Here is a 16,357-nt window from a genome sequence, read left to right on the forward strand (position 1 = left end):
TGTGCTAATCTGACGTTGTCTCTGCTGCAGGACGACGGGCGAGGTGGTGTCGGGTGTTGTGACCAAAGTGTTCAACCAGCCCAAGGCCCGAGCCAAAGAGCTGGGAATGGACATCTGCCTCACGTACATCGAGATCGAGAAGGCTGAGGTCGTCCAGGACGAGCTGCTGAAGGGGCTGGACAACAAGAACCCAAAGATAGTGGTGTCCTGCATCGAGACGCTCCGCAAGGCTCTGAGGTCGGTACTGGCTCTGGTTCTGACCTGGTAACGGGTCAGCTTACCTGTGAAGTTACAGCTTCAGTGTCTACATCTGTCCTCTTCTCACAGTGAGTTTGGGTCAAAGATAGTGCTGCTGAAGCCAGTGGTGAAGGTTTTACCCAAACAGTTTGAGTCCAGAGAGAAGGCTGTGAGAGATGAAGCCAAGCTGCTGGCTGTGGAGATCTACAGGTGGATCCGAGATGCTCTGAGACCTTCGCTGCAGAACATCAACTCTGTTCAGGTACGTCATCAAACGGAGCCTCAGCTTCACTGTCGGTAACTTAAACAGGTAAAATGATGTCTGCTCTATTCCTGCAGCTGAAGGAGCTGGAGGAGGAGTGGGTGAAGCTACCTCCAGCCCCCCCAAAGCAGACCAGGTTCCTACGCTCCCAGCAGGACCTCAAAGCAAAGTTTGAGCAACAACAAGCACAAGGAGAGCCATCTGATGGTGGGTGAGACTGGGTGGGATCAGCTGTTTGGTAACACTCTACTAACTCTGTTCTTCCTCCAGGAGAGGATGAGGAGGATACGGCTGCAGCTGTGGATGCTTATGAGCTCCTGGAACCGGTGGAGATTCTGTCCAAGGTCCCTAAAGACTTCTATGAGAAGATCGTAAGTTTGTGTTTTCATAAATCAGCCATGGGGATTGTTTAAATCTGATGCTTCACAGCAATAGATGGTCACAACGGGCTTCAGGGGATCTTTACCTTCCAGTGAGTTGGTGCCAACCAGGTGGCTTGGTGCCCAACATCTTCTACCAACATGTCCTGTGTCAGGGCAATGGGGATAGCCGCTCATTATTCTCTCCTCCTCTCTCTGCAGGAAGCAAAGAAGTGGCAGGAGAGGAAAGAAGCTCTGGAGGCTGTGGAGGTTCTAGCTAAGAACCCTAAACTGGAGAACGGAGACTATGGAGACCTTGTTCGAGCCTTGAAGAAGGTAAAGTCTCCAGCCCTGAGGAGGTAGAACCTGCAGCCCGGGGCTTTGCTTTGCTGTATTCATGAGGTTTTATCAGCATTGGCTCATCTCTGAGCTCCACCGCTGGGTTAGGTGGTTCAGTTGTCCTAGATGGTGTCGGATGATGGGATGCTGTGACTTTGTCCTGGTTCAGGTTGTGGGGAAAGATGCTAACGTGATGCTGGTGTCCTTGGCGGCTAAATGTCTGGCTGGATTGGCTACTGGGCTCAGGAAGAAGTTTGGAACGTATGCAGGACAGGTGAGTGGGTCACAGCTCTGAAGTTACTCAAACATGAAACCTGAATGGAGATGGTAGCGGACCACAGCAGTTCTCACAGAACCTTCTCCTTAGGTGGTTCCAACCATTCTGGAGAAGTTCAAGGAGAAAAAGCTTCAGGTAGTCCAGGCCCTGCAGGAGGCCATCGACGCCATCTTCCTCACGGTAAAACGGCTCATTTATTATCATTTAGTTAACTTTGGATGGTTCTAAAGTCAGAACTGTGGAAATGAAGTCATTGCTACATCAGAATCGGCCTAACTGGGGCGTGGCTAGGGTTGGGCATTGTTTGATTTTGAACGATTCAGATTCCAATTCCCATTCCTCATTTCGATTCCGGTTCCTATCGATTCCCGATTCCGATTCTTTCAAGACATGACATATTTTACATGAGCCAGCTAACCACAGGTCCTACTTGATGAAACAATCTTAACTTAAACATGAATTTTAATTTTATGAACAACAACATCACCTTCATTTAAACAAAAACACGTTTTGGAGAAAAAAAGAAAAAGACTTGCAGCACTACCAGTGTGTTTGTTTCTGACCACAACCAAAGTCTGGAAGCAGCCTCTGGGATTTTTTTGATTAAAAAAAATAAAAAGCAATTATCTGACATCTTCTATTTATTGATGAAAACAAATCCATATGAAATAATCGTGATGCATCGGGATATCGAATTGAATCGTTGACCCAATAATCATAATCGAATCGGGAGACAAGTGAAGATTCACACCTCTAACGTGGATCCAAGGGATAAACCATCAACCCTGCTCAATGGTCAATTTTCTTCATGGGGTCACACCCATTAGGACAGTGGGAAGGTTAAATCTTAGAGTAAAAGTTTTTCTCTCAAATTTTCATTTGTTAAAACTGGATAAAATTTTTACTTTAAGAAAACATAAGGATAAACTTGTCGGAACCTCTGGTGTATTAGAATCTGGACATAAACTGTGATTTTTCTGCCCATTCTGAGCTGCTGGTGTGATGATCTTTGAGGTTGGGCCGGGTTTTGCGTTGTGTACCGGGGGTTAGTTAGAATCAGACATGCGTGATATTCTGGTCATCCCTCATGAAGCTATCGCGCTGTTGAAGCAGCACCACAACTAAGATGTCCCAGAACCGCTCACTCGGCGCATGCGCCAAGACGTCTGTACGTGTCCTCACCTTTCACTGCACACTAGGGCTGCAACAAATGATTATTTGGATAATCGATTAATCGGATGGGGTCTCGACACGATTAATCGATTAATCGGATTACATAGGGACATTTTTAAAAACTGCTAGGGAAACGTTATTTTTCTCCTTCCTTCACTTTATTAAACACAACATTATTAGAAAACAGTTCAATAGCAGAAAAACAACATGCCATCACCTAAATTGTCTTATAAGGCGTATAGACAGAGACCCTAAGCTACAACTATCTGTGACCTAAAATGCTTGGTCCAAATTAAACAGCTTAAAGAGCAAGTCAACCCCTACCAGAGTCTAACTCCACTCCCGCTTCATGTTTGAAAAATGCAACACATGCTGTTGCCTGGCAGACCGAGAGGGCGGAGCCGCTAACAAATACACACACACTCAGGCTCACGACAGCATTGTGACATCATAATGTACCAGTTTACATCATAGCATACTTCTTAGCCAATAGCGGTGGCAGATTTAAATTAAAATACAGTGCAGAGTTTTTACCTGACAACGGCACAACAATGCCAGTTTTAGGCAGAATATTTAAATTTTAACTAAGATGCACTGAAGTGCCAAATTATTGATGACACGTGTCTGCAGCACGATTAGACACTCGTTTATTTAGTTTATCAGCAAAAAAAAGTTTATTTGGGGGTGACTTGCTTATAAGGGCAATTCTCTGTTTTGTTTGATCTCATCTGTAGACATTTATTATAATTGGGGGTGTCAAACAACTAATTTTTAAATGTAATTAAACATAGGCTGTGAATTAATCAAAATTAATCACTATTTCCAAAAATGACTGAAAAATACCAAATAAAACAAAAGTAAATGAATGCCATCCTCCTTGCCATGATGCCCTGGGCAACTGCCATAAAGTCACATCAAGAAATGCTGCTGATCATTCCAATGATCCCAAATAGACTCACATTAGGCCACATGAAAGCAACTGAACCCAAAAATATATTAACCAGTATATAACTGCACTCTCACACAACACGCCTGCAGCAACAGTTAGGACTCCTCCCTCCCTTTTAAAAGCGTTTTCGCTTCTGAGGACATTGTGGTTGTAAAGCCACATGCTAGTAGTCTGGCCCTGGTGTGATCAACCAGTTTCTGCGGGAATGTGACGGCGGAACCGGTTCGCAGCGGCGCGAGTCCCCCCCCCCCCCCCCCGACTATCAAATGGCGTCACGCTTACAATTTTATAGACTTTTTTTACGAGCTTAGGGCATATCTAGCCTGTGTAATAATCTGGGGCTTGGGTGAATCACTTTGTAAAAGTTTTTAACTTACCCGGACACCGAGCTCTCTCCTTCCTCGCTGATGATTCTGACATGCTTGCGTTTAAGACTCTGCATCATCTCCGTAGTATCCCTGTGCCATGCTAAGTCTGACCTACAAACGTTGCATGTCTTCGCCTGATTTAACTGAAAATGCTCCCAAACTTTAGAAGTTTTTACTTTTTTGGGGTCTCGCTGCTTCTGCCATGTTCCTCTTACAAACACCTGCCGGCTCTCCACCGGTCTGCGCGCAACGGCGGGCGGGAGGGGAGGGGACTTTTGGAAGAGTTGCGCAACACAACGAATCGATGACTCAATTCGTTGCCAACGCTTTTAGTAATCGATTTTCATCGAATTCATCGATTCGTTGTTGCAGCCCTACTGCACACCAGGACGGTCCAGAAATCGTGCTTGTTGTGTTTTATATAGAATAAAAACCCCAACCCCCATAAACTCCTGCATGTTCTCATACAACTATGGCAAGCCCGAAGGACATCAGACGACTTTACCAGCACAACAGTCTCCTCTGTTCTGGTGTCCGGATTCAAAGGTCCGACGCCTTCCTGTTACCTTTGAGAGCCTTGAGATGATGACACACACGCACGCACGCACACACCTCCTGCTTTAGCTTTGATGTGGTTTATTTGTGGAAGGACTTAGTTGGACTTTTTAACGACTCGGGCACCAAGCAGGACCGGGTCGTTTTCTGGACTCTTTGTTTACGTTGAATATGTAAAAGCTCATCCTGTGTAATCTGATTACTGACCCTGATGTGTTCCTTATGGAATCCTAAAAGGTCTTTTCCCTTCATATCTTTTGTTTCCCAGACAACGCTCCAGAACCTGTCGGAGGACGTCTTGGCTGTGATGGACAATAAAAACCCGTCCATCAAACAGCAGGCCTCTTTATTTTTGGCTCGGTCTTTCCGACTCTGCACCCCAGCCACGCTGCCCAAGAGCGTCCTCAAGCCGTTGTGTGCTGCTCTCATTAAGGTACCGGAGATCTAGAGCGAGGGCCAAACCCTGGAAAGAAATTTAAAAATTCCTGCTTCCTGTTTGAAAAATGCAACAAATGCTGTTGCCCACCAGACAGAGAGGGCGGAGCCGCTAACAAATACACACACACACACAGGCTCACAACGACATTGTGACATCATATGGTGCCAGCTAACGTTCTAGGGTACCTCTTAGCCAATAGCGATGGCATATTTAAATTCAACTGCAGTGCAGAGTTTTTACCTGACAACGGCAAAACACTGTTTTAGGCAGAAAATTATAATTTGAACAAAAATGCACTAAAGTGCAAAACTATTCACTGCACGTGTTTGCAGCATGATTAAACACACATTTATATAGTTTATCAGAAAAAAAAGTTTATTTGGGGGTGAGTTGCTCTTTAATGTCCATCATTTCTACTTTAACCCCCCAGCAAGTGAACGACTCTGCCTCGGAGGTTCGGGATGCTGCTTTTGAAGCTCTGGGAACAGCCATGAAGGTGGTGGGGGAGAAAGCCGTGAACCCGTTCCTTTCGGACCTGGATAAACTCAAACTGGATAAGGTGAGCTCTGCCGAGGAAAAGCTCAGCGCTGTGTCCTGCCTTCGGCTGCTAACCAAGGCTACTTGTTTTCCTACAGATTAAAGAGTGTGCTGATAAAGTCGAGCTGCCTGGAGGGAGGAAAGGAGCTTCTGGAGGAGCAGCAGTGGAGAGGAAACCTGCAGCTAAAGCTCCGCCTCCTGCTGCTGAAGCTCCAAAATCTGCTGCTCCACCTAAGAAAACCCAAACTTCTGCCGCCTGCAAGGTTCGGACAAACTGAGCGCTGGTGGTTCTTGTCTGCAGAATTCTAACTTTTCCATGATTAAGATGAATATTCTGTGTTCTGCAGTCGTCTTCTGGTCCAGCTAAAAAAGGGAAATCAGCATCTGCAGCTGCAGGAAAAACAAAGAAGGCCTCCAGCAGTAAAGAGTCCACAGAAACGGAGCTCTCTGTAAGTCATCTGAGAAACCAGCCCAACCCTGACCAGACACCATCCAGGTGTCAGTTTGACTCGGAGCTAAGGGCTGGAGCCTGACTTTCCTCAGCAGGGCCAAAGAGGCTCACCAAACTAACTTGGTGTAGCTATAATAATTTAAACAAACATCTGAAAGCCTTTCTGAATCTTCCATCATACCCTAACCTGAAGCCACATCTGTGGAACGGCACATTTTAGCTTCGCGAAGATGGCTCAATCCCAAACTCGCACTTTCACCCTTGCGCCCTTCAACTGCACGATCCCAACCAGGGGTGCGAGTGCATAGGGTGTCCCGATTCTGAAGTGTGGGAGTTGATCACGCCCCTTTTGTACCCTTGATCCACATTTCACCCAAGTCCACATCGAAGCAGACTTGGATGTAATGTATTAGCCACTATCCATTGCTTTGGGAGAAAAGGCTCAAGTGTCTTTTCAGAAAATATGTATTTTCAAATGAGAGTAGTTCATGTGGAGTTAAAACTTTAAAAATTAAATTCTATTTGGGATTACATCTCATCAGTCTGAATACTGTTGCTGCTGATGTCATCATTCAGGGTGTCCGCGGGGTTTTAAAAAGTATTAAAAAGTGATAAATAAAAATAGTCAAATTTAAGGCCATTAAAAGCGTTAAATTTGGTCTCAGAGGTATTATTTTTTCCAAATTAGGTATTATTTTTTTCAGACTATCAGGTGTCGTATTATGAACATCAACATAGAAATATATTCCGAATGAAATGTTTTGAACGATTATAAAAACAAAACAAGCCGATTATTTGCTCCTCCTGCTTGCACTGCCCTGAGTTACAAATGAAGCGCTCCTCCCACAGTGTTGCCAACTTAGCGACTTTGACGCTATTTCCAACAGCTTTTCAGACCCCCTTCTTGACTTTTTAAATCTTAAAAGTACCTAGCGAACACCTCATAAATATCTCTGGTAACCCTTAGCTACTTTCTGGATAACTGTAGTTGACATTTCCTGCAGGTTAGCCTAACACTCCGCCTGCGCTCCCGACCGTTCTTCTGGACATTAGGAAAGGGAATGATGTAGTGATGTGTCGGTCGCTACAGAAACAGCTCTCAGAGCCGGCTCTCTGTTGGATTAACCAGAGTGAATGACACACACACCGTACCTGCGGGCTCCTGAGCCGCTAAAAACGGCTAAATGTGCGCGTGCTGCGTGCTAAACACACGTGCAGCTTGCCCCTGATTGCTGTGAGACCGGGTTGGGGGTGCAGCTGTGGTTGAGACAATTATTACATTAACTGATGGACCTGTAAATAAATAGTTTATAAATAAGGTAGAAATAAGTTCCTCACGCTGATAACTAATCTCTCTGAGGACACGGTGCTAGTGCATGCTCCTACAGCACCTTGACATGACTCAATAAATGTTATGCAACATTTTGTGAACATCAATTTATTTGCATTTATTTGTTATAAATGCCACTGTATAATTCTTGTTGTCAGTATTTGCAAGATATTGGTATTTGGGTCTGTACTGGTTAGACTTAAATGAGTTAAACCAAGGTCTATAGCCCTTGGGTCATAAACTATGAGCTATAAGTATATTGGTCTTTTTATACTGGGAATCAGGAGTTATTTTAGTGATCATCTTGTTTCTTGTTTATTTTTGCCCTGATTGTGCCCTGAGTAGGGCTGGGGGTAAACAAGTATTTTTAAAATGATTATTCTGACGATTATTTTATCGAATAGTCAACTATTCTAATGACTATTTAGATGATTAATCTAGCGATTATTTTTCTATTGCACAATTAATAAAAAACCAAAAAATCTCAAATAAATTCTTCCAAAAAATGGATAAATTGTTACTGTAAGAGAATAAACACTACAGGCCTTCCATTTTGTATAACACTGCTTTTATTGTGTTGTGGTTGGTTATGTTCTGGTGACTGTAGAACTTGGGAGTGCAGGCTGCGAGGTGGTTGGAGACGGAGTGTCTCCATGCTGCTTTGATTTGGTCACTTATGAGCGTGAGGCGAGTGGTGTTACGATCCTTCCTGGGGAGTTTGGCTTGTGTGCAAAAAGGAAGGGACAATAACGGGATTTAAAAGTTAAAATGGTGATCAGGTTTATTTACAACTACAAAAAAACATAAATATTTCCATCCACAGGTTGGGAATAATAAAACTAATTCTGCCTGTGGGGAATTAAAACAAAAGTACAAATAACCTGGGATGTCCCACTGGGCAACGATTACAGGGTTCTGGACCAAAATAAGGATCTCCAAAGGTCCAAACTCTAAACCAAACTCGAGGTGATATTTTAAACTAAACCGAAAACCCACAACACTCTAAATGTAATAAAAGGGAGATCTGCACTACAAAAAAGATGAACTCTAAACCAAAACGTAACCGCTTATCCAAACGCAAGAAGCTGTTAGCGAAAATGCTAACAGTAGCTTTTACCAACGTTAAATTCAAGTTACCAAGTTTAAATAAACCAAAAACACCCAGCAGCAAACAGACCAGCACGGAGGAGAGACTGCTACCACCAAAACAGCTCTCCTAATGTCTGAAAGAAGCTCCTTAATGAAGGGAGAAACGCTCCCGGTGATTTTCTACATCTGCGGTAGAGACGAAGCAGCACATCTGACCCCGGAAGTTGTTGTCCGTTGCCAGGAGACGAAGGCGGGCAAAACAGGAAAATAATCTAGTAGTGGACGGACATTGTTCCGGGTCTTCGGTATTTGGCGGAGATGTTAGTGAAGGTGGAGAAGAGGGCGAACTAGAGGAAAAACAGGCAGATTCCTCCTCCATTTACAAACTCCTGGGGATGCAACAAGTGGGCGCGGTGCGTTGACTACCGGATCTGACGTCGACGAATTTTTAGAATCGAGCCGTCGACGTCATCGATGCGTCGCCACAGCTCTAGCCCTGAGCAATTTTATGACTGAATAAAAAAATAAAATAAAATATCTACATTAATTGAAAAATCATCTTAAATAATCGAGATCTCAATTTCAGTCACAATAATCGTGATTGTTTTTACCTTAATCGAGCAGCCCTACTTTAGCATATCCGGTCACATAATGATGACGTCATATTCAGTGGTCGTTCTGCATCATTTCAGGCCTCGTAGTCAACTGTCTGAACCGCTGAACAGAAGTGCCTGGCTTATTTTCTAAGTAAAATAAATATGTGCAATATGTCGTCAACATCAGTGAGTCTCTAAGTCTATTCTTTTTGTATGTTATATATGTTAAAATATGTGTAAATAGGTCGCTGATTAACACTTGCAATTTAGTGTTGTGATGGTTTTAAAAATATTCTGAAGGTAGTAAAAAAAAGGTATTAAAAAGTAGTAAATTTTACTTAGGGATTGCTGTATATACCCTGTCATTAAGTATAATTATATATCAGCTGTTGTCTGGGATGGTCCCATATAATCAACATTATGTCCACTTTATGTAAAAATAAGCTAAAAGTAGGACTTGTAAGAATGAACTAAAGATGTTTTAACAACAAACAGAAAACGTTCTCTAGCTAAATGTGTTTTTGTGACTTAGAAATGGTTTTACTGCACGAAACACTCTAGGGTCACATGACATGACCAACACAAACTCAAAAGAGCAAGTCACTCACTACCAGAGTCTTGAGTTTGGGCACACCGGAGGCGGCGCGCAGCGCCCGAGAATTTAAGACGTCAAGCGGGCACACAGGACGCGCCGCTGAGCGCTTCTTGGAAAGTCGCGCGATAGTCGCAAAGGGCGAAGTGACTCTTATTGTTTATACGTGATCAGACTTACCGTTGTGTTTTGTGATTCTCAAATTCATTAAAAAATGGGTGAATACACTATTTGAATTTTTGAAGTTCAATAGTACGTTAAAGTTATCAAAACTGTGGTTGGGTTTGTGCTGTAAAGCCATTCCACGTCTTAACGTCTGTAAAGTACTCCACAATGTTGTGAACATAGAACTGGTGCCTATCTTCAACGCCTCAACACGTTGCTGCCCGTGTGCCCACTCTCCATTATGGCTTCTGTTTTAAATGACGGCGCGGGCGCGATGCGGTGTGTCTGCCTCCAGCATGCCCCAGGCTTTACTCCACTCCCACTTCCTGTTTGAGAAAAATGCAACAAATGCTGTTGCCTAGCAGTGTGAGAGGGCGGAGCCGCTAACAAATACACACACACAGGATCACAACATTGTCACACCATAATGTACCAGCTAACATCATAGGGTTCCTCTTGGCCAATAGCGATGACAGATTTATATTCAAATGCTGTGCAGAGTTTTTACCTGAAGATGATGCAACACTGACAGTTTTAGGCACAATATTTAAATTTTAGTGTCAAATTATTAGCTACACATGTCTACAGCATGTTTAGACACTCATTTATGTAGTTATCAGCAAAGTTGATTTGGGGGTGACTTGCTCTTTAAAACTCAAATTAGTTCTACCCTGGCCTGCCAGTCTCGTCCTCTGGTTAATTCTGCACAGAGAGAGTCTGGTAACTCACAGGCAGAGCGGCACATGAGGGGCGGGACTAGGCAGCTCAAAAATAAGCAGCTCAAAAATAACCAATCAGAAAAAAGACAGAAATGCTGACTGTACCGCGCCGCACTGTGGTTTTTTAGCTGTAGTCAAAAAAAGGTGTCGCGACGGCACAAACATCTTTAATTTTTTTAGAAGAAAGGCTTTTAGCGCTTCTGCTTGTTGTTTTAAAGACGTGTTCAAGTCATTTAGAACAGAGGAAAGAGCCGCAGCGACCTCCGCTTCAGTCGCCATGTTTATGACAAACTGAGCTTTGTGGTGTGACGTACGCTACTCAACGCTGATTGGCTCAGTTAGAATTCTCAGGGGGCGGGGCTATTTGAATAGGAGAGTTCCCAGAGCCTTTCTCTGTGCAGAATTAAACAGGAGTCTGGCAGGCCAGGCTACAGTAGTTCAGCAGTCCTCAAGCCAGTCCTCAAGCCTCTAAACGTCTAGACTCTGGGATGGAATATGAAAAACCTGTGTTGCCATGGAAACATGTAAACACTAAGCATTCTAACTAAATGGCTCCAGTTGCACAGCTTTAATCAAGCAGCTGGTGGTCTCTGTTTTACTTCTGATTTCTCTGTAGTCCTCGTAGGCATGAATTAATAATTCTTCCTCTTGTCTGGGAGATGAACAAGGTACTTTCTCATTTATCTGGCATTGATCATGAGCCTCGCTCCTCACTTGAATCCGCGAGCATTAATTCCACCTGAGCGTCTTTCGCTGACCCGAATGAGCTTGGTGTGAACTGGTGCGCTAATTCAAGGAAGGCATTTTCAAATGAGCCTTGATTTTTCTAAGCTTGCTTCGTGGAACAGCCCTCTGGTGTTCCTGGTCTGGTTCTGAGGACTTCAACATTAAGACTGTGATGAACTCTGATGGTGGATGGTGTGTTCCTTCAGGCTGAGGCGTGTGAGGAACTGGCAGCAGGCGTACTTCCTGCTTCCTGTCTGCAGCAGCTGGACTCCACCAATTGGAAAGAGAGACTGGCCAGTATGGAGGAGTTCCAGAGGGTAAATGCCCTGTTTTGACTCTTGACATCTGAAAAGCTCCCACTGGCTAACAGGTCGCTGTCTTAAATGTGAATGTCTGCAGGTGGTGGAAACCATGGACAAGGCAGCAATACCTTGCCAGGCTTTAGTCAGGATGTTGGCCAAGAAACCAGGCTGGAAGGAGACAAACTTCCAGGTAAACGGTGCTCTGTTTATCAACGAAACCATTTGTCTTTGCCGTATTGCTGGCTTCACTCTCATGACTTCTGCAGCCGCGCAAAACTCAAATGAGGGACAGGAAATGTTTTGCTGCGCAACAAAGCACAGCGATATATCGGCACGCTGGATGAAGGCGAAGGCTTTGAATGAGCTGGCACAGACGCGATGTAGCAAAAAAATACATCTTCTAGGTTATGACCCATTAGTTCACATAATAATCGCTAATGCTAACGATCGATATGTGCTAGGATCTACTTGTAACTAAGTTTTTATGCCTTTTAAAATCCACATTTCTGGTACGTTTGATTTCATAAAGGCATAAACGACACGTTACAACACAAAGCTAACTGCTAAAAACATTAGCACTCTGAAAGCTATTAGCAGTGAGGGCACATGAAAACGGTGTAAAACTGTTAACCTGTGGTTTTTATGGCTGTTTCTAAGCAACTGTTTAATAAAACACTCAGTAATTTGTTACCTGTTAGAAAGTAATCTCTGTAAGCTCCAGCATCGTCTTGTCAGTTCCTGTTGTAAGCCGTAGATTACTGATCCACTTCTGCCGTCTTCTTCAGTAGTTTTTTTTTAATTAAGTCCTTTGTGGTGAGTTACAGTCAGGACTTGGAAAATAACATTTGTTAGAGTGATTGTAATAACCGTAGTAGTGATGATGATGATGGAGGTAGTAGTGGTGGTGATGATGATGATGGAGGTAGTAGTGGTGGTGGTGATGATGAAGATGATGATGGTGATGATGATGGAGGTAGTGGTGGTGGTGGTGGTGGTGATGATGATGATTGAGGTAGTAGTGGTGGTGATGATTAGGGCTGCAACAAACGATTATTTGGATAATCGATTAATCGGATGGGGTCTCGACACGATTAATCGATTAATCGGATTACATGGGGAAATTTTTAAAAACTGCTAGGGAAACGTTATTTCTCTCCTTCCTTCACTTTATTTAACACAACATTATTAGAAGACAGTTCAATAGCAGAAAAACAACATGCCATCACCTAAATTGACTTATAAGGTGTATAGACAGAGACCCTAAGCTACATCTATCTGTGACCTAAAATGCTTGGTCCAAGTTAAACCGCTTAAGGGCAATTCTCATCTGTTTTGTTTGATCTCATCTGTTGACATTTATTTTAAATGTAATTAAACATAGGCTGTGAATTAATCAAAATTGATCACTATTTCCAAAACTGACTGAAAAAATACCAAATAAAACAAAAGTAAATGAATGCCATCCTCCTTGCGATGATGCCCTGGGCAACTGCCATAAAGTCACATCAAGAAATGCTGCTGATCATTCCAATGATCCCAAATAGACTCACATTAGGCCACATGAAAGCAACTGAACCCAAAAATATATTAACCAGTATATAACTGCACTCTCACACAACACGCCTGCAGCAACAGTTAGGACTCCTCCCTCCCTTTTAAAAGCGTTTTTGCTTCTGAGGACATTGTGGTTGTAAAACCACATGCTAGTAGTCTGGCCCCGGTGTGATCAACCAGTTTCTGCGGGAATGTGACGGCGGAACCAGGGCCAGATTAACACTTTGTTGTACCCTGGGCAACAATATTCAAGGGCTCCATCATCACGACCCAAGGATCACCATAATGTGGTCACATACAGAATATTTTACTGTAATATGCAGTAAATATACTCAATACTTGAATGCCTGACAACACGTAACCCGCCCAGAGTAACCTTTGACCCACCTCGTGTGGACTGACCAATGAGGAGAGGGTCTTAACTTGAGGCCCTCTCTTCATTGGTCAGTCTGCATGAGACTGACTCTCAACTGACGTTCAGTCGTAGGCAGCGAAGCGTCTCTGTGCAGCGCAAAAGCCCGGGTGGACAGTTTGTTTAATGTAGGGTGACCATATTTCCATTTCCAAACAAGAGGACAGGGGATCTGTGCCTATGACATCACACTATGGCAACGCCACACAAACCATGTTGGGACCCATTTTTTGTAAGAACTAAATTAATATCAGATTCTGCCAATAAAAGGGCTCTAAAACAATTCATATGTAAATATTTTGCATATTTAATGCAAAATCTCATTTTTATGCTTTAGTGCTGCAACAAGGTTTTAGTAATAATAAATTATTATACCTTTTGTTTTACTACAGCATCGGTAAGCTTCCTGTGCACAGATGATTAAGGATGCTTGTTTCAGCTGTGAGCTTAGACGATAGGATCAATGAAAAAATAAGTTGTCACACACTCCATGGAAACTTTCTGAGAATCCACAAATAGTGGCTTTCAAATAGTTTTGTTACGTTTTGCAAGTTTTTAAAAGAAGCAGATGAGACAGCATGTCTGATAATTTAGTTTTTCATCTGATAATATTAGAACATGTCAGTAATGTCTGAGGGGCTTTTATAAACACTGTATAACTAACACTCCTGGAGAGGGCATGAATTACACAGAGGCTTCTGGGGAGCCCAGTTATTGGGGGGGGGGGGGGGGGGGGGGGGGCATTTTGCCTTGGCCCCAAAATGTCTTGAAACGGCCCTGGGTGTGTGACTGAGTTTTGAAGGTGATCTGAATTGTATCAGATGTATAAATATGACATGTGTATAACTTATTGTTTTTTACTGGTAAAAACGTGTAGTGGAGATAAATCTACCTACAGTTTACTTTTCAACACTTTGTTTTGTTTTCTTGTTTTTATTGAACTATTTTCCTGTCCTGTCTGTCTCTCATCTTCCTGCATCTCCTCATAATTCTCCAGAAAATCTGTTGCCTGGATTCTTACCTTTTCACCTCATCAGTTACTTTTGAGCAGATCAAAGATCTCCTGACCGAAAAGCGCAGAGCGCGTTTTCGATGCTGCGTGAGGTGACATCACCACAGCACAGGTGATGAGCTCCGCAGTAGCGAGCTTCAGGCACAAATAAGACAGAAAATAGAGAACATGTGCGGACATGAACGATCGTGTGCTAATTATAGTTTTTTGGTTGCGCCACTTTGAGAATGGACCGTGCGCTGGAAGCAGCTGCCTGGATCGCTGCGCGACAATGCGGAACCGGTTCGCAGCAGCGCAAGTCTGCCGGCTCTCCCTCGCGCTGATCTGCCGGTACCGGCTCTCCCTCGCGCTGATCTGCGGCTCTCCCTCGCGCTGATCTGCGGCTCTCCCTCGCGCTGATCTGCCGGCTCTCCCTCGCGCTGATCTGCCGGCTCTACCTCGCGCTGATCTGCGGCTCTCCCTCGCGCTGATCTGCCGGCTCTACCTCGCGCTGATCTGACTTGCTCTGGTCTGCGCGCAACGGCGGGCGGGAAGGGGGGGGGGGGCGCTTTTGGAAGAGTTGTGCGACACAACGAATCGATGACGCAATTCGTTGCCAACGCTTTTAGTAATCGATTTTCATCGAATTTATCGATTCGTTGTTGCAGCCCTAGTGATGATGATGATGATGAGGTAGTGGTGGTGGTGGTGGTGGTGGTGGTGATGATGATGATGATGATGAGGTAGTGGTGGTGGTGGTGGTGGTGGTGGTGGTGATGATGATGATGGAGGTAGTAGTAGTGGTGGTGGTGATGATGGTGGTGGTGATGATGATGGAGGTAGTGGTGGTGGTGATGATGATGGAGGTAGTGGTGGTGGTGATGATGATGATGATGGTGATGATGATGGAGGTGGTGGTGGTGGTGGTGGTGATGATGATGATGATGATGATGGTGATGATGATGATGGAGGTGGTGGTGGTGGTGATGATGATGATGATTGAGGTAGTAGTGGTGGTGATGATGATGATGGTGGTGGTGATGATGGTGATGATGATTGAGGTAGTAGTGGTGGTGATGATGATGGTGATGGTGATGATGATGGAGGTAGTAGTGGTGGTGGTGGTGTTGGTGGTGGTTAGGGCTGGGTGTAAACTATTATTTTTAAAACGATTATTTTGACGATTATTTTATCGAATAGTCGATTATTCTAATGACTATTTAGACAATTAATCTAATGATTTTTTTTCTATCGCACAGTTAATAAAAACCAAAAAATATTTAATAAATTCCTCAAGAAAAATTGATAAATTGTTACTGTAAGAGATTAAGCACTACAGGCCTTCCATTTTGTATAACACTGCTTTTATTGTGTTGCGGTTGGTTATGTTCTGGTAACAATTTAAAACACGGGTGTGCAGGCTGCTGCCTGAGAGGTGGTTGGAGACGGAGTGTCTCCATGCTGCTTTGTTTTGGTCACTTATGTGCGTGAGGCGAGTGGTGTTGCGACTCTTCCTGGGGATTTTGGCTCGTGTGCATAAAGGAAGGGACAATAACACGGGATTTAAAAGTTAAAATGGTGATCAGGTTTATTTACAACTACAACAAACATAAATCTTTCCATCCACACGTTGGGAATAATAAAACTAATTCTGCCTGTGGGGAATTAAAACAAAAGTACAAATAAGTAGGGATGTCCCACTGGGCAAAGATTACTGGGTTCTGGACCAAAATAAGGATCTCCAAAGGTCCAAACTCTAAACTGGGCGGTTAAACCAAACTCAAGGTGATATTTTACACTAAACCGAAAACCCACAACACTCTAAATGTAATAAAAGGGAGATCTACACCACAAAAACGATTAACTCTAAACCAAAAACGTAACAGCTTATCCAAACGCAAGAAGCTGTTAGCGAAAATGCTAACAGTAGCTTTA

General features: G+C 43.6%; 1 protein-coding gene across 5 annotated transcripts in view; it reads left to right on the forward strand.

Moving 5' to 3' along the window:
- ckap5 (cytoskeleton associated protein 5) overlaps positions 1–16,357 on the forward strand; it is a 45,434-nt gene that overhangs the window by 6,533 nt on the left and 22,544 nt on the right. For all 5 annotated transcript variants that reach the window (XM_015963315.3, XM_015963324.3, XM_015963334.3 and 2 more), the window contains exons 4-16: positions 31–237; positions 328–499; positions 577–706; positions 770–870; positions 1,081–1,194; positions 1,367–1,471; positions 1,565–1,654; positions 4,788–4,952; positions 5,389–5,517; positions 5,594–5,758; positions 5,843–5,944; positions 11,370–11,480; positions 11,563–11,655. In XM_015963315.3, coding sequence (XP_015818801.3) covers positions 31–237; positions 328–499; positions 577–706; positions 770–870; positions 1,081–1,194; positions 1,367–1,471; positions 1,565–1,654; positions 4,788–4,952; positions 5,389–5,517; positions 5,594–5,758; positions 5,843–5,944; positions 11,370–11,480; positions 11,563–11,655 — 1,684 coding nt within the window. The remainder of the gene's footprint in view (positions 1–30; positions 238–327; positions 500–576; positions 707–769; positions 871–1,080; positions 1,195–1,366; positions 1,472–1,564; positions 1,655–4,787; positions 4,953–5,388; positions 5,518–5,593; positions 5,759–5,842; positions 5,945–11,369; positions 11,481–11,562; positions 11,656–16,357) is intronic.

This window comes from Nothobranchius furzeri, chromosome 4, assembly GCF_043380555.1.
Source record: "Nothobranchius furzeri strain GRZ-AD chromosome 4, NfurGRZ-RIMD1, whole genome shotgun sequence".
Classification (NCBI taxonomy): domain Eukaryota; kingdom Metazoa; phylum Chordata; class Actinopteri; order Cyprinodontiformes; family Nothobranchiidae; genus Nothobranchius; species Nothobranchius furzeri.